Raw genomic sequence first — 18,302 nt, forward strand, 5'->3', positions numbered from 1 at the left:
CACCAAGTAAGGCCCGTGAACATCAGAGGCTGATCCTTCCCTGGAGCCTTCAGGGGGAGCACAGCACTGCCAGCACCTGGATTTGGGACCCATAGCCTCCAGAAGAGGGAGATGATAGACTCCTGCTGTCACCTAGCTTATGGTGCTGTGATACGGCAGCTCTAGAAACTGAATCTCTAGCCTGAGCCCACACTTCTGTCGTCTCAGCTTTACTAAAACTCCTAACTGCTTCTTCTGTCACCCCTCCAGTGACCATCAGAGAAATCTCTTAACTCCCACATCAGATGACATCCCTCCTCTGCTCTGGACCGTCTGATGGCTTCCATCCCACAACCACCCATTGCCCACTGCTCGGAGACCAGCTCCCTCCCGTCCCCCTGTTCACTCTCAGACACGCTGGTCTTCCTGCCGTTCCTCCAACCTGCCAGGTCAGCTCCTTTTTGGACCCTCTGCCTCAGACCCCCTCCCCCTGGTGACTGTGTGGCCGCCACCTTCATGTCACTCAGACCCCGTGAGGCACCAGCTCCTCAGGGAGGCCAGAATGTCACCTTCTTTGTCACATCCTCCCCATAAGAACAGGAGCCCCATGAAGGCAGGGCCTTGTCCTCCTGCCACACAGGTTCCCACACATATTGGAGACATAGAGACCTGGGCAGGGAGACCAGCAACTGGAGACACCAGCAGAGAGGACGTCTCTGACCCGGGTGCTCAGCTACCCAACCTCACTTCTGGTGTTAATGGAAGATGCTCTTCTGGCAAATTATGTATGACAATGACCTGGATACCAACAGATCTTAGAATCTCTCATTTCTAAGTGATATACTTTGACTTAAGTCATGGAAGAGGAAAGTAAAAAGTTCTAAATAAAGTTGCAGCATTATCCTTAACAAAATTCATTAGAATAGTGATGATTCAATAACCCTGTGGTTGCACTTTTATACACTTTAGGGTTTATGTGGCTTAGAGTGTAATAGTGACATTTCTATAGGGCTTTAGGTTCATCCTCCAAAGCATGAACACCAGCTCTGGGAAGAAGGGGGCAAAAAACTGAGGGAGAAGAGGGCATTTACCATGAACCCAAGGAGAGTGACCTGCAGGGAGGTCTGTCCTTCAACACACCTGAGTGCTAGCAATTCCATGGATTTCTAGAAATTACTTACATCTTTCAATATCAGAATCTGACTTGCATATTTTAGGTACTGCAACTGATGAGTGACTAAGATTGTGATCTTCTCCTTCAAGGCCTGACGAACACACCTACAAGGGTAAAAGGCACAGTAAGCAAAAGCACATTAATGGAGTGCCTCAAACTGAAAACCTATATTTTGAAAACAGTGAGACAAAGACCACGCAGCAGTGAAAGATCTTTAGTTTAAATATCAAATCAATAATAAAAATTAAATAAACATAAATCAATTAATCCAAATAGGTACTTAAATTTATCAGCAGCAAATTTGAATCTAGTGCTATTAAAAATTCTTAAAACCAGTCTACTGAAGGAGGCAAAAACAGCCAAGTTTTTTCCTCTAAAACTCAGCTTAACAATTATTTACATGTTTCATAAAGGAGAACAACTGAGTAATACTGAGATCTCAAAACTTGACTAAACTAAAACACTATTTTATTGCTATTCGGGAATGAGAGAAGAGGGGTCCATGTCATTTAAAAATGTGTACATTCTTTGCTTTCTAGGTGATTATTTATAATTAATGATGTAAATATTCACAACAAAAAATTAATAGATTCTTGGTCATCTTTGCCAGAGTGCATTTGCTAGACACGTGTTCCTAAAGAATATCAGATAGAAAATGAATGCCAGCAGGGCCTCCATCAGTCACTACAGCATTCCCAGTTCCATCCAGGAAGCAAGTCTTCTTTCTTTTGGAGTTAACACCTTCCACATACGAAAGTAAAAAAACAGAATCCAAATGGCCCAAATCACAGTGGAAATCACCCAATGGCTCAGAGCACCCACCAGTTCTCTTAGTCAAGACACCCCTCACTATTCAACCTTAAATTGTTTTCACAGTAAAAAACAAACAAACAAACAAAAAAAAAAACTACTCCTACATTTCAAATGTAGACCCCTAGGAACTCAGCCCCAGTGTCATCCCACAAAGTCCACAACTCCTCCAGGGAAGCTAGTGGGTCTGGGGCCCCAGTGACCACAGGCAGGGCTCCAGGCAGGTACTCTGGGAGCCCGAGCCCCTTGCAGAGCAAATCGCAGGAACCTGGGCCAGAGCTCAGCCTATGAGTGAATCAGATGGAGAGTCTGGAGGCAGCAGGCTGCAGCTCAGTCCCTCTCATGAGCCTGACATCAGATGAGCAACTTAACCTCAGTTTCTTCATCTCAAAACAAGATCAAACAACTCATCCACATGTTCTGAGAAATCAAATCACCAACCTACTCAGCAAATGTCAGCTTTCTTTTCCACTTCTCTCTAACCACGAGTGGTCACGTGCTTTGGACTTGGGTCAGAAAACTCTTAAGGAGACACTCTGGACACTGAGTCTGTGATCAAAAACAAGACTCTGGAATGTAAACACATATACCATATGTTCGCTAAGTCCAAAAGGATTCATTTTTACATTTTCACATGTGTTAGTTAGCTCAGCATTCATACCTAAGTTTCTTGACTAACACCTTTTCAAATTTAGTACTAAAACAGATTTTTTTCTCCTTGATTCATAATTGCCTGCCAATAATCCCTAAAAGTGGATGTTAATCAAATCTGACAGGGTGTTGTGTCCAAGATGAACCAACCGAAAAGTTTTAAGATGTTTTCTTCCTAACATCCCATCACAAATGAGGTAATACAAATAATTACAATGAAGAGATCATTTAATGCCTTTGAATTTTTCATAAATGATGCTTTTATCCATATCACTAGAAAAATACACTATTTTCCAAGTTTGTAAAGATTTCCAAGTCATGCCATAGAAATGACTGAGTCAGCAACCAGTTGTATAACAGTTATTCCTGTATAAAGGCTGTGTTAATCCTATAATCCTATATAAGGGCTCTATTAAGAGGGGACACATCTTGTGGTGGAGGCGATACAAGAAAGACAGACAGAGGCCCCACCTCCATTCATTCAATCAGCAGAGGTTTGCTGAGGAGCCAGGCACTGTCCTAAGTGCTGAGGATCCACCCACAGGTCAAGATAGAAGACAATACTCTGCACCGTGTAGAGGACACAGTGAGCAAGCATAGAAAACCCGCTATTGGGCTGTGACCTGTGCTCTGAAGGAAAAAGAAGAGCAGCTGCTGTCTTAGATGTGGAGACATGGGAGCCCTGAGACTAAGCGGGGAAACATCCTGGAAGAAGGCACAGCAGGTACAGGGTTCCTGGGACAGAACACGCTGGGCTGAGGTGCCTTCCCGCATTCATAGTTTATGGGTGGCAGGCGGTGGTGGTGGTTTAGTGGCTAGGTCGTGTCTGTCTGACTCTTGCAACCCCATGGACTGAGCCCACCAGGCTCCTCTGTCCATGAGATTTTCCAGGCAAGAATACTGGAGTGGGTTGCCATTTTCCTCTCCAGGGGATCTTCCTGACCCAGGAGTCGAACCCGGGTCTCCTGCACTGCAGGCAGATTCTTTCCCAACTGAGCTACAATGGGTGGCAGGGGGACTCATAAATGGTCAAGTGCACCCACTGAGGGCTGAGGGAAGACAGAGGGCACTGCGCCCCCTGGAGGAGAAGGAGGAAATGGCAGGTCCCATCCTCCACCTTCCTTCTGTGTCCTGGGGCACTGCTCCCTGGCTCTGGAACAGAGGGACCAGTATGCACAGACAGACAGGAGTGAGAAAGAACCCCCACAGAGCCAGCACAGCTGGACACCGAGTGGGTGTGCAGATGAACTGGAAAGGCTGATGGGAGCAGACAGCAAGGAAGCCTGTTTGTTTGAGGACCTGGAGCTGCTTTGTGAATGTGGTGGTGGGTGGAGGTGAGGTAGGGGGAGGTGTGTCCATGAAGGGCTGGAGCAGGTGGGTGAGCTGTGTAGACAGCAGCATGTGAGTCTGATCAGGACAGACCCCAAGATCTGATGATGCAGGAGGCAGGGGTCTAGTGATGTGGGGCTGAACCAGGATGGGATCCATGGCTGGACACAGCTAAGACTGCATCAGTTCACATAAGGCCCTCACCTTCTGTAGCTGATAGAATCCACTGTGTTCACAGCTGCTGCTGCTGCTAAGTCACTTCAGTCGTGTCCAATTCTGTGCAACCCCGTAGATGGCAGCCCACCAGGCTCCCCCGTCCCTGGGATTCTCCAGGCAAGAACACGAGTGGGTTGCCATTTCCTTCTCCAATGCATGAAAGTGAAAAGTGAAAGTGAAGTCGCTCAGTTGTGTCCGACTCTTAGCGACCCCATGGACTACAGCTACCAGGCTCCTCCATCCATGGGATTTTCCAGGCAAGAGTACTGGAGTGGGGTGCCATTGTGTTCACAGCATAAAGCTATAAAAGTCATGACCTTGGATATAAATTCATGACTGAAGGAAACTTAACGGCAAGCAGAAGTGTAAGTCATTCATTTGTAGTATAAAACCCTCTTTATGACTAAGCTTCCACATGACCACCATATCTCACAGCATATTGTTCCATCCGATTCTCTGACTTGAGAACACTCTCCAGTTGCTGCTGAGTGGTTTCCTAAATTGCTTTCACGCTCTCTGCTTTAACTTTCCCTAGAGAATGTGGTTCTGATTACAAACAACAGTCTTAAGCTTGCTTCTATCAAGTATATATCCAAAGCAGTATACTCAAAATATTTGAGAGGATTTTATAAATATCTCCAGTGTTTGAAAAAGAACTCAGGAGAACTTCTGCAATCAGCACCATGTACTTGGCACCAAAATGCCTTGCTCTCCCCTCCCTGTGACACAGATGCAGTGACCAGCAGAATCTGTTCCTGCCGTGATGGAGGACTTGTGCAGATTCTCACAAGACAGGGTGACACACATTTGTGAGCTCAGGGTGAGGCGCTGGGAACAAGGAGGCTGAGCTACTCAGGATGCCAGGAGGGCGGGAGTGGGGAATCCCTGTCACAGCACAAGCTCCTGTCACTGAACTCATGACAAGACACAGGCACTTTTCTAAGGGAAAATTCATCAAGTCATGAACAGGACAGGCTTGGAAAGGGGGGTCAGATCAGAGAGCTGGAGACCATGCCATGTGTCATCTGCCCTGTTCCCTCTTGTTCTCAAGGATTCTGTGCTACTATTCAGGTTTGTATGTGTGTTACAATATACCTAACATGAAATTTACCATTTTTGCTATTTTAAGCATACAGCTCAGTGGCATTAAGTACATTCACATTGCTGTGCAACCATCACCACCATCCATCTTCACAAATCTTTTATCACCCCAACACTAAGCATGTTTTATACAAGGGCAGGTTCCACCAAAGTCTAACAACGCCCGCTTAGTGGACGTGGAATCCTAGCTCCTAGCCAGCTACTAGTGTCCAAAGCCCAGAGCTCCTCACAGGTCTCCCTCTCACATTTGTTGACTCTGCTGAAGTCTCTGCTTTGCTATTCTGGACCTGCTGTAAATCAGTCACGTCCCCTCAGATTCACATGTGGTCACCTGAGTCATCAGTACCTTAGAATTTGGTGTCATGAACTTTAAAGAGGTAATCATTACCCTTAATTATACTGGACCTAATCTAATCTGACTGGTGTGCTTAGATGAAGAGACTAAGACACAAGGACAGAGACACAAGCATGAAATCAATAAAGTTAGAACACACCCCCTCACCATGCACAAAAATAAACTCAAAATGGCTTAAACACTTAACCATAAGACATGACACCATAAAACTCCCAGTAGAGATCACAGGCAAAACAGTCTGTGACATAAACTATACCTATGTTTTCTTTGGTCAGTCTTCTAAGGCAATAGACATATAAGCAAAAATATACAAAAGGGGGCTTCGCTGGTGGCTCAGTGGCAAAGAATCCACCTGCCAGTGCAGAAGACACGGGATTCTTCCCTGGTCCAGGAAGATCCCACATGCACAAAACACCTAGCCCATGCACCATAACCACTGAGCCTGTGCTCTGGAGCCCAGGAACCACAACTACTCGCCCACATACCATAGAGCTGGGCTCTGCAACGAGAGAAGCCATCACCATGAGAAGTCCACGCACCACCACTAGAGAGTAGCCCCTGCTCACTGCAAGTAGAGAAAACCCCGACCGTGCGAGGACACAGCGAGAGGATGTGGTCAGAAGCCAAGGAGAGAGGTCTCAGGAGAAACCAGACCACCCACACTTTGAACCTGTAGCCTCAAGAACAGTGAGAAATTTAATTTCTATTCTTTGAGCACCCCCATCTGTGGCAACTTGCTATAGACTGAATGTTTTTCTCCTCAAAAGTCATCTATTGAGACCTAATCCCCACTGGGTTGGTATTAGGAGGTGGGGCCATCGGGAGGGACCAGATCATGAGGGTGGAGCCTCCATGCAAGGGATTAGTGCCCTGATAAAAGGAACCACAGGGCTCCCTCACCTCTGCCACCACACGAGGCCACAGGAATCAGACCCTCACCAGACTGAATTTTCAGCACCCTGACTAGGATTTTTCCAGGCTCCAGAACCTTGAGAGATAAACTTCTGTTATTTCTTTTTTTTTTTCTTTTAATTTTATTTTATTTTTAAACTTTACAAAATTGTATTAGTTTTGCCAGATACCAAAATGAATCCGCCACAGGTATACATGTGTTCCCCATCCTGAACCCTCCTCCCTCCTAGACTTCTGTTATTTCTAAGCCACCCAGCTCTGGTGTCCTATGAGAGCAGCCTGGACAGACACAGTTCTAGAAACACAGGACCTGACCAAGAGAATTCCCAAATAGCTCCTCTCTGCTGCACACCCCGCCTCCTCCAGGCAAGGACATGCCTGCTATTTTCCTCACAGCCTTACTTTCGCCTCCCTCCACACCTGAGCTTCTTCTACTCTTTCTTCAGCAAAGGACTGGGTCCTCGTCTCAGCCTCCACACACCTGCCCCGCCTTCAGGCCCCCAGGGTACTTCCTGCCCAGCCCTGGGCATAGGGAGCTTTCCAACTTCAGTGAAAGCCTCCAGCTGACACTTCCACTTTACATTCCGCACTTATTATCCTGTATTTAAACCCTGACTAGGCTGAGCTTTTCCCAGGCATCTGTCTTAACAAGCTCCACATAGAGACAGGTTCCTCAGAGGCAGGAATGTGAGCTGGGCGTCCTAGTCTCCCTTATTCTGCCCAGTGTGGGTCCTTCCCATCTCCTGGCTCACCATCCTTCTTGTAAACTAAGAGGTTTATGCAGTAACATCTGTAAAGGCATTGATCTCAGTGCACACAGCAGGGTGTTTATAAGTGTAGCTGGAAGGCTCACTGGCTTTAACAAAGTGAACAACAGCAAGCAACCTGACCATGGGGGAGATGTGAAGGCTGTTTTAGAAGAAAAACAAGTTCTCAAGGCTTTCAAAAAGGCCAGTCTAGACTCCATAAGAGGCCTCAGTCAGTGTGCGTTAGGACACATTATACACAGAAAAGAATCAGAGTTGTTCTACTTTAGTCATTGTGTAGCCAACCAGGATCCACTGACAAGTTCTACATTTTAGAAACAGGAATGAGAGTCAAGACTTAAGCCAGATTATAGGTGACACTACATTGTAGGTCTAAGTATTAATTCTAGTAAGCATCCATGAAATAACATGAAATAATTGAAATCATACTCAGATGTGGAATACATGATTCTCAAATTCTAGACTTCATTAAGTCTAGACTTAATAAAGATTTTATTTCCAAAGTGATAGAATAAAAAGCATAAACCAACAGGGTCTTTCCATGGAAGCCCTATGTCAGTACTGAAAACTTCGCTTCTAATGTGCCTTAAGCAAATAATGGAGGGAAAAAACTAGCAGCCAAGTACCAGGTTATAGAGTCTCTCTCTCTGATTTTAAAACCTTATATCGTCTTTCTTATTCCTGGGGTCTGGATCCACCCGGAGTGTCTGGCAATTGCAAGTAGCAGGAGGGAAACTGCTATCTATCCCTGACTCTCTAAAGCATGGACCCCACTGGCCCCCACACACTGGAAACACCTGCTGTATTTTCCTGTCCTGACCTCTTCATGAGGCAAGATTTCTCTACAATGGATCTTCTGCAGATGGAAGGGAGGGGAGGGAGGGACACCAGGGCAGAGGGAGCTGAGTCTCCTGGAGCATAAAGACCTTTCTGAGCTCTCTTCCATCATCTCTGTAGGGCACTTGAAAAGAAGAAACGATAGAAAACAGGAGCAAACTCACTGTTGGAACAAGTGCCTGCTGACTATTGCATCCACTGCGCTGAGCGGATCGTCCAGGAGGTAGATGTCTGCATCCTGATACACAGCTCTAGAAAACATAGAGAGACGCCAGGAGACGACACTTCACACTCCCTGGGTCTCATCTCTGAATCATGATGGTGTCCAACAACTTCATGCTTCTTCTACAAACCCAGGGAAAGGGCCAAGACCCTGCTTCACACCGGCCCACCGGTGAGCGGGGTCTGTGTGCTCATGTCCGACAGGAGCCGCGGAGGAGGAGGGGCGGATGGCAACTGAAACCCCGTTTACCTGGCGAGGCTGACCCGGGCTTTCTGTCCTTCACTCAGCGGGATTCCTCTGTCTCCTATCTCAGTTAGATCTCCTTCCTCCAAAAGCTGTAAATCCTATACAGATAGGAAAGGGGAAAAAGAAAAAGATATAAATTGTGTTCTACTACCATCTTACAGTTTTAGCATTAGTTCCTCATACAAGTATTTGATTAACGTGCATATATGCTCGGCTGCTACGTCGTATTCAACTATTTGTAACCCTGTGGACTAGGACTTGTCAGGCTCCTCTGTCCATGGGATTCTCCAGGCAACAACAACACTGGAGTGGTTTGCTGTTTCCTCCTCCAGGAGATCTTCCTGACCCAGGGATTGAATCAGTGTCTCCTGCGTCTCCTGCACTGGCAGGTGGATTCTTTACCACCGAGTGACCTGGGAAGCGACAGCAGTGGGTATAAGTCAGAGTAACTAAACTGTGACCTTGAAAATGCAAAAAAAAAAAAAAAAAAACTCAGTGTTTATTTGTTTTCATTCTGTAGTTTGGGAAAGCATGTACGCATTTGACCATTTTAACAGTATTTACTGAGGACCTACTGTATGACAGGCATTGCTCTGGGCACAGTGAACTCGGTTGTGAAGAAACAAACCTCCTAGAGTTTCTTTCCATGATGGAAGGAGGACAATATGGAAAATAACCTGAGCACAAGTACTGAGGACAGGAAGGAAAAGGAAGCTGGCTCAGGGGGATGGAGAGTGAAAGTGGGAAATGAGTCCACACTGGGGTGTGAGGGCTCAGAGCCGGTGTGAGCAGATCTGGGGGAAGGGGCAGGGGCTCAGGCAGACCTGGAGAGGCTGCTCCACACAGAGGGAGGGGCAAATGCAGGGACCATGGGTAGATGCCCAAGACGTTCAGGACAAGGAGGCAGGAGAGCAGAGCAGAGTAAGAATGAGGGGCGTGAGGGCAGAGACAGAGCAGGAGGACCCTGGGGTCACTCTAGTAAGAAGAGGAGGGGAAGGTTAGACCTATTTGAGGTTTTAAGGAATCACTCCTGTGCTTTACAGAAAAAGACAGTAAGTGGGGAAGGGTGTGGGTAGATACAAGTGAGAATGTTACTGGAATAATCGAGGTGAGAGATGACAGTGGTCAGGACCAGAGTGAGAGCAGTGGGAATGGAGAGATGGGGTCACACTCCAGGCACATGTTGAAGGCGGAGTCCAAAAGATCTGCTGACAGGATGGGTGTGGGTTGTAAGAGGAGACTGTGGTATTTGGGGCATAAGGAAGGGGAAGAACAGGGTCTCCATTTACTGAGCTGGAGAAGACGGTGGGTACAGGTTTAGGGGACTTCGCTTGTGGACAAGCTGAGATGACCTCTCGGTGATGTTACATTGCAGCTGGACATGCAAGTGTGAAGGTCTGTTCTAGAGACACAGGTGTGAGGCTGGCAAAGGCACAGGACTTCTTTTTATCAAGGAATGAGTGTCTCTTAAAAAGACATTTTACTGATCTCTGCCTCAGCTTCCCACTTTCAGAGAAGGGATAACACCTGACCCAAGTCTTCACAGTGATACTTAAAGTGAGTGACAGACAAGGTCTGTACAAGAAATGGGAGCAGAAAGAGCAAGCTGAGCAGGAAAACCAAAAGGAAAGAAACAGTGTGCTCGAGGGACACCCAGCAGATCAGTTGGACTAAGTAGATGCTTGTCTGTGAAAGCAGAAAAAACTCAAAGCTATGAAGGAAATAAAGTTGTAACTTGAGGATCTCGGAATCAATCAAAAGTCATATTTGAATATTATTTAAGAAGTAAATAGACAAATCAGCCTATTTTCCCCAGGGTACTATGGGGAAAAAAGAGAATAGATGACAAGTACATTCCCAAAATGACGCGATAGAAATCAGGCTTAAGAAGTTTTTCAGTCACTCAGTTGTGTTTGACTCTTTGTGATCCATGGAACGCAACACTCCAGCCTTCCTTGTCTTTTACTATCTCGTGGAGCTTGTTCAAACTCATGTCCACAGAGTCAGGGATGCCATCCAACCATCTCATCCTCTGTCATGCCCTCTCCTCCTGCCTTCAATCTTTTTCAGCATCAGGGTCTTTTCTAATGACTCATTTCTTCCCATCAGATGGTCAAAGTATTGGAGCTTCAGTCCTTCCAATGAATATTCGGGGTTGATTTCCTTTACAATTGACATGTTTGATCTCTTTGAAGTCCAAGTGACTCTCAAGAGTCTTCTCCAACACCACAGTTCAAATACATCTATTCTTCTGCACTCAGCTTTCTTTATGATACAACTCTCACATCCATACATGACTACTGGAAAAACCATAGCCCTACCTAGATGGAACTTTGTTGGCAAATTAATGCCTCTGCTTTTTAATATGCTGTCTAGGTTTGTCATAGCTTTTCTCCCAAGGAGCAAACATTTTTAATTTCATGACTGCAGTCACCATCTGCAGTGATTTTGGAGCCCAAGAAAATAAAGTCTATCACTGTTTCCATTGTTTCCCCATCTATTGCCATGAAGTGATGGAACTGGATGCCATGATCTTAGTTTTTTGAATGTTGAGTTTTAAGCCAATTTTTTTCACTCTACTCTTTCACATTCATCAAGAGGCTCTTTAGTTTCCCTTCGCTTTCTGCTATAAGTGTGGTGTCATCTGCATATCTGAGATTATTGATATTTCTCCCAGCAATCTTTATTCCATCTTGTGCTTCATCCAGCCTGGCATTTCACATGGTGTACTCTGCATATAAGTTAAATGAGCAGGGTGACAATTTATAGCCTTGTACTCCTTTCCCAATTTGGAATCAGTCCGCTGTTCCACGTCCGTTCTAATTGTTGCTTCTTGACCTCCATACAGGTTTCACAGGGGGCCAGTAAGGTGGTCTGGTATTCCCATCTCTTTTAGGAATTTTCCACCCTTTTTTGTGATCCATACAGTGAAAGGCTTTATCATATCAATGAAGCTGGTTCCTCTGCCTTAGACTTAAGTTACATGGTATTTCATTAGAAGTCTTAGGTTGCCTGCAATTATCAATTGGCACATTCTGTCACAGACAGGGTTTGTTTGGAGTTTTATCTACTAAACCCCCCATGCCTCAACATAGGATGCACAGCAGTACCTTTGTGCAGGTGAAGCCCTCACTTTTCTGTCTCTACTGCAGCAAACTTGGGGAGAAAGCAAGTAGCACACTGGTGCCACCAGGACAAACAAGTCCTTTGATCTCCCTAAGTCTCATTTTCCTCTGCTATAGAACGTGCTGCAGAAATCAGAGTCACTGAACTCAAGGGTGCTGTGAGAATCTAAAGAATTGTGTGAACACCTCCACAAATGAAAAATGGGCATGAGTTGATTATAACTTGCTGTTGGTGACTGATTCCTATTTTCTCACCAAGCCAACAGTGGGACCCTGTTTACAGTGTGAATCATAACATACAAAGCACATGACCACCATGGAAGAAAGAGACTCCCATCATAACTCTCCCTGACAACCATAAAGACACAGACACACACAGGTTCTCCACTCACTCAAATCTTAATGGAGGTGCATCTGATGAAAGGCAGCAAGTGCTCTGCTGTGATAATTTATAATTACCTCACATTCTTTCTTTCTTGAGCTCAGAAATTAATACCATCTCTTGCTTTGGGTTTTCATTGAAAAAATGAGCTATGTTATGTTCTCAGTCTCATGCCCACACATAGAATTACTTGGCCTCTCTTTCACTGTTGAGAGTCCTTGCAAACTGTTCCGCTTAGTTTTTATGCTTTGATTTTATGTTGTTCAAATGGTTTTCTTCTTAAAATAGCACCACATTTTAATACAGAAATCTTAACCACATTCTAGAAAAAGCACTCATGGTCTCTCTTTCCAGGACCTAAGAAATTATCTCTGAGTCTGGTAGTAATACTTTGACTGTGTTGTTGACTCTGAAAATTATATATGAACAAGCCACCAAGGGGAAAAACATTTTGGAGGATTTGAAGTAAAACCAAGTAGAGTTGATTTGTCAGCCAACATATTCTGATTAGATTAAAGGGGAAAAGCCTGAGCTGAGCATATATTACAGTTCCTTCCACTGACAGGAAAGTGCTCTTATTCCTATTTGTTACCTCAAAGTTAAGTAAGTAAGTGTTAGTTACTCAGTCATGTTCCAATTCTGTGATCCCATGGACTATAGCCTACCAGGCTCCTCTGTCTATGGAATTCTCCAAGGCAAGAATACTGGAGTGGGTTGTCATTTTCTTCTCCAGGGGATATTTCCAACCCAGGGAGTGAGCCCAGGTCTTCCTGTATTTCAGACAGATTCTGTACTGTCTGAGCAACCAGGGAAGCCCCCAAATTTAATCAATTCTCACTGAACAGCAGACACACAAACTAGAGGCGAACTAGGAAAAGGCGATGCTGGTTTGGTGCCATCCATCCAGAAGCACATCAAGGGCCCTTCAGCAATGGTGGAGACTTACAGTAGAAGCACCATGGAGCAGACTGCTGAAATGGTTAATGAGGGCCAGATGTGAGGCCCTGGCAGAGGAGGGCTGGGTTCCAGAGTCAAACAGCAGGAGGTCCTGCCTTCTTCACAGCTTTTCTTCCATTTGGAATTGCTCTTTCTCTCACGACCTGTCAATATCCTGCCCATTTTCTAGGCTCACCCCAAACCCACTCTCCTATGAAACCATCCTGCACTCATCTCTCTTCCTGCTGGGTTTCCAAGGCTCTCATCTCTCATGTCTCATGAAGGACCATCTTATTCTGCTCCATCATTTATACATGTGCACATGGCTTCTCTCAACTCTTGTCGGGTAAGATCTGTGCATGAAGCTCTGTGCTGGACCCTGATGCTCATTATCTCTAATCCTCACAGCAAGATGCACAGTAAGTACTGGCCCCATTTCACAGATGAGGAAACTGAGACTGAGTGAGGTTACATCACTGGTCAGCTGTTAAACAGAAGAGCTGGAATTTGAACCAGCTCATGTCAGTTCAGAGCCTTCTTTTCTTTCACATCATGCTGCCCAGATGGTGACTGAAGGTATATGTGAAATGAAGACAACTCAATAAAGTAACTCAAGACTTGAAGGCCTCTATACCTAGACATATAAGTATCAATAAACTTATTATCTGATGATTGTCAAAGCAGTCTGAAAAGAAATGTCCAAGTAAGTGATCTATGTGGAAAAATATTAAACTAGAATTTATCAATTTGATACCTTTAAATACATGTTCACTAAACATTTTCAAATGGCTTAAGGATAACATGTAACAAATGTTACATACTATACTGGGTGACAGGATATTGTTATTGTTGACTTACATAATGTACTATGTGTAGAGCACTGATAGAAATATCAACTTGAATAATGGAAGCTAAATACTCTTCCATAAGAAGTTAAATACTTCTTTCTTACATGTCACATTTTATAGATATAATTTTCCAGAATCTGGATGAGCTTATAATTAAGAATTAATTTATTTTAAAACTCATTTACAGAGTACTTGTTAGGTCCCTAGCAATCAGGTGCTTTAAAATGACGACCACATTTCATCCTCAAAAAAAACCTCATGAGGTTGATAGTTTTCTCCATTTTACAGATGAAGAAACAGGCTTGTAAGGATCAAAAAAAACAAAACCAAACATCTGGTCAATAGAATGATTGAAACTCAATTCCTGAACCTTCTGACTCCTAGACCTTGGAGTTGATGTCATTAGCCTGAATCAACATTGCAATCTGATTACTTCACGTCTCCCTGTTTTGTTACAGAAAAATTTTCAGCTCAATGAACTTAAATAGTTACTTCAATAAGTTCTAGTATAATACATCCAGTTGCTACTAACATATGTTATATAAAAATGTTGCTTTTAGAAAGACAGTGATGAAGATCCTACACGCAGGGCAGCAAAGGAGACACAGATATAAAGAACAGACTTTTGGACTCAGGTGAGAAGGTGATGGTGGGATAATTTGAGAGAATAGCATTGAAACATGTACAGTACCATAAGTAAAATAGACGACCAGTGCAAGTTTCATGCATGAAGCAGGGCACCCAAAGCCAGTAATCTGGGGCAATCCAGTGGGATAGGGTGGGTAGGGAGGTAGGACGGGGGTTCAGGATAGGGGGACACATGTATACCCATGGCCGATACATGTTGATCTATGGCAAAAATCATCACAATATTATAATTATCCTCCAATTTAAATAAATATTTTTTAAAAAATAAATGTTGCATTTTTATGGCTTTTCCTCCAGGATGTGGGGGATGTAGGGGTAAGGAGAAATCTTTGTTATATTTATATGGATGGATAAATGGATGGAGAGGAAAAGGTTAGAATGATACCGATAGCAACCATTAATTGAAACTCTGGTTTGTTTACATTTCACAGGCATTTTCTGTAGTCTTTACAGTAACCCCAACCCTCCCCCCATTTAATAAGAATGGAAACTGAGACAAATATCTGGAGTTACTACCCAGGACTGGTTCTCTCCAAAGTGAAAGTGAAAGTCGCTCAGTCTTGTCTGACTCTTTTCAACCCCATGGACTATAGTCCATGGAAATCTCCAGGCCACAATACTGGAGTAGGTAGCCTTTCCCTTCTCCAGGGCATCTTCCCAAACCAGGGCTCGAACTGAATCTCCCACATTGCAGGTGGATTCTTTACCAGCTGAGCCACAAGGAAGCCCAAGAATACTGGAATGGGTAGCCTATCCCTTCTCCAGCAGACCTTCCCGACCTAGGAATTGAACTGGGGTCTCCTGCATTGCAGGTAGATTCTTTACCAACTGAGCTATGAGGGAAGCCTGGCCAAGCCTTTTCTACCACACATGCTATCTCTGTGTCTACAGGCCAGACTAAATTCCAGGACGCTACTATTTTCTGTGATTGCCTTATGACCATCCTCTGATACCTGGAATCCAAAAGGAGACAGCCAGAGGCTCTCTTAACTTACTAGGTAGTTCTCAGGTATCATAAAGACCTTGCTGACCTCTTATTAACTGGAGTCATACATGACATTTCAGAGCAGCAACAAAACCTCCTGGAAACCCTCTGACCCAATGTTCTCATTTTGCTGCAGAAACATCAGAGGTCCAGGCAGGTAACAGGACATGTCCAGAGTGACAGCAGGCAAGTGATGAAGCTGGGGCCAGAACTCTCCTCTCCGCTACTTCTCCACTCTGGGCCTCCCTTCCTGCCAAGGATGGGATGGGCATGAGAGGCCCAAACTCCATGTCCCAACTACGCACAAGAACAGGAGAGCAGTCCATGTTTATAGAAATGTCACATCCCATACAGAAGAATCACTGTGCAGCCCAGTCCTGCAGGTCCCCTTCCCACCAGAGTCTGTGCTGCACACTTGCCCCAGGGAGGGTAAAGCCCCAGAACACTGCCCGTGTTACTGGTCCAGTCACCCCACGCGGCTGTGGCAAAGCATCAGCTCCCTGGGATCTGAACTTGAGCTGCAAATGTAGAGATGAGGTGTCTCATTGCTCCAGGCCTCAGTTATACTAACTATAAAGTGAAGAAGGGAGTATTGAAGACACTCATAAAGAATGAATAACTCATAAATCTAAATTATCTGTGTGCATGTGCACGTGTGAAAGACAAAAAGGCTTTGCACATGGACTCTTAATAAATGGGAGCTACTGTTCTCACTCTTCTACATTTGCTGTCCCTTCTTTTCTTACATGGAATCTACACCATTTAATAAAACTCTAGCTCATTCCTGCTAATTTAACATCATTTCTGCAAACGCACAATCACCCATGAACAAGAACACAGAATAAAGAAACAAGCCCATTAAACAAGCAATTCTGTCTGTTCATATCATTGTAAAATGCTACTTACTTGATACAGGGCTTCCTAGCTGGCACTAGTGGTAAAGAATCCACCTGGCAATGCTGGAGACATAAGAGACGAGGGTTTGACCCCTAGGTCAGGAAAATCCCCTGCAGGAGGGCATGGCAACCCAACCCAGTATTCTTGCCTAGAGAATCCCATGGATAGATAAGCCTGTCAGGCTACAGTCCATAGGGCCGCAGAGTCGGACACAACTGAAGTGACTTAGCACGCACACGCTCACCTGATAAAACCTATGATGTTCAAGTAATTTTTTGAGGAGAATTACCATTTCCTCACAAAGCAGGTTTGGAGTCTTCACCACCACACCTTTGAAGATCTGTCTCTGCCTTTTCCTCACAGTACAAGAGAACACTGGAATTCCAGACTGCATTGAACAGAACCCAGGGGTGGGGGTGGTGGGGAGCCCTTTAACACTATTATTCACTGACTTTTATAACCCAAGAGAGTAACACAGTATTTAACGTTATTTGCTTTTTTCCCTTTCTTTTTGCCAAACTGTATTCTCCTATCAGTTTAGTTCTCATCGTTTATTCACTAATCTTATTTAAATCCCAACATACAGTTAAACCTTTCATCTCATCATTTCCGTGAAACGCAATGCCGTTTCTGAAAATAATCTCCCTCAGTGAAATGATGCAGTATTAAAAAGAAATGTTTAACCATTCCAGTTTCCTTAAATGATAAATTACAAGTCAAAAATGAAGTGGAGAGAGACACTCACAGACTGAAAGGGAACAAGAAAGCATCAGCTAAGTACAGGGCAGACCTTATGTGGGTTCAAACAGTGGTGAAGGAGATTTCTCAGTGAGATAATCAAAAACATGAAAACACAGACTAGCAGATTGATGATATTCAGGTGAAATATATTTTTTCAGGTGAAATATAGTGATATTTTTGCCCCAAAGTCTTTACTATCTTTTAGAGAAAACTAATGAAGTATTTACAGATGAACTAATCTGAGGTCTAGGATCTGCTCCACAATACTCTGGGGTGGGGGTGGGGCTGGCAGAGGGCAGGGGTAGAGATGCAGCGAGACTGGCCACCAGCTGATTCTGGCTGAAGCTGGGGGTGGTACATGAAGGGTTCATTACACTGTGCTCTCTGTTTTTGTAAATTTTTATAGCTTTCCATTAAAAAAGTTAAAAGCTAATGAAACTTCACAGAATGAAACAATCCCCGCCCCACCCCAAACCCCACCACCAAAGGTATTCTGTAAGTGCCATTATCCCATAAACATTAAAAGGACAGCATATGTAAATATGCCTGCATAAAAACCCAGAAGACCAACTTTAAAAATTAAGCAACATTCAAAAATCTTTCCATTTTGTTAAAAAGAACTTTTGACAAACCTTGTAGTTTAAAATCAACACTATCATTATTTGAAATTCAAGTAAACGCAACTCAAACGTCATTACTCACCTTTTTCAAAGCACAAGCCTCTATTACTTTTTCATATCGTTCTTTTTCATATTTCTTCCCAAATAAAATATTACTCTTCACAGTTCCTGGAAACTCCCAGGGCTGCTGAGGCACATACGCGACCCTCCCGTGCACGTGGACCTGCCCCTGGCTCCGGGGCAGCTCCCCCAGCAGAGCACGTAACAGTGACGACTGAAACAGACGGCAACACACACATGTGAACAGGCAGCACTCAGGGCGGAACACACCCCGCAGTGCAGCCGACCCCACCCTGGTGCTTGATACAGGATAGAACCTTTTCCTTCAACAGGATAAAGTACAGCCCTCGCAGTTGATTCAAAAAAAGAAAATAACCCAAATGGTCAAAGAAAACAATGACTGATAAGGAATATATTAATAGTATAGTGAAGTCGCTTAGTCATGTCCAACTCTTTGTGA

The 18,302-nt window shown here is 44.4% G+C and overlaps 1 protein-coding gene across 4 annotated transcripts in view; it reads right to left on the reverse strand.

The window, feature by feature from the left end:
- Window positions 1–18,302, reverse strand: part of LOC139186122 (ATP-binding cassette sub-family C member 4-like) — a 162,523-nt gene that overhangs the window by 97,490 nt on the left and 46,731 nt on the right. For all 4 annotated transcript variants that reach the window (XM_070799914.1, XM_070799913.1, XM_070799916.1 and 1 more), the window contains 4 exons: window positions 17,865–18,056; window positions 8,604–8,698; window positions 8,296–8,382; window positions 1,161–1,257 (listed from right to left, as the gene is read on the reverse strand). In XM_070799914.1, coding sequence (XP_070656015.1) covers window positions 1,161–1,257; window positions 8,296–8,382; window positions 8,604–8,698; window positions 17,865–18,056 — 471 coding nt within the window. The remainder of the gene's footprint in view (window positions 1–1,160; window positions 1,258–8,295; window positions 8,383–8,603; window positions 8,699–17,864; window positions 18,057–18,302) is intronic.

This window comes from Bos indicus, chromosome 12 (genome assembly GCF_029378745.1).
Source record: "Bos indicus isolate NIAB-ARS_2022 breed Sahiwal x Tharparkar chromosome 12, NIAB-ARS_B.indTharparkar_mat_pri_1.0, whole genome shotgun sequence".
NCBI lineage: Eukaryota > Metazoa > Chordata > Mammalia > Artiodactyla > Bovidae > Bos > Bos indicus.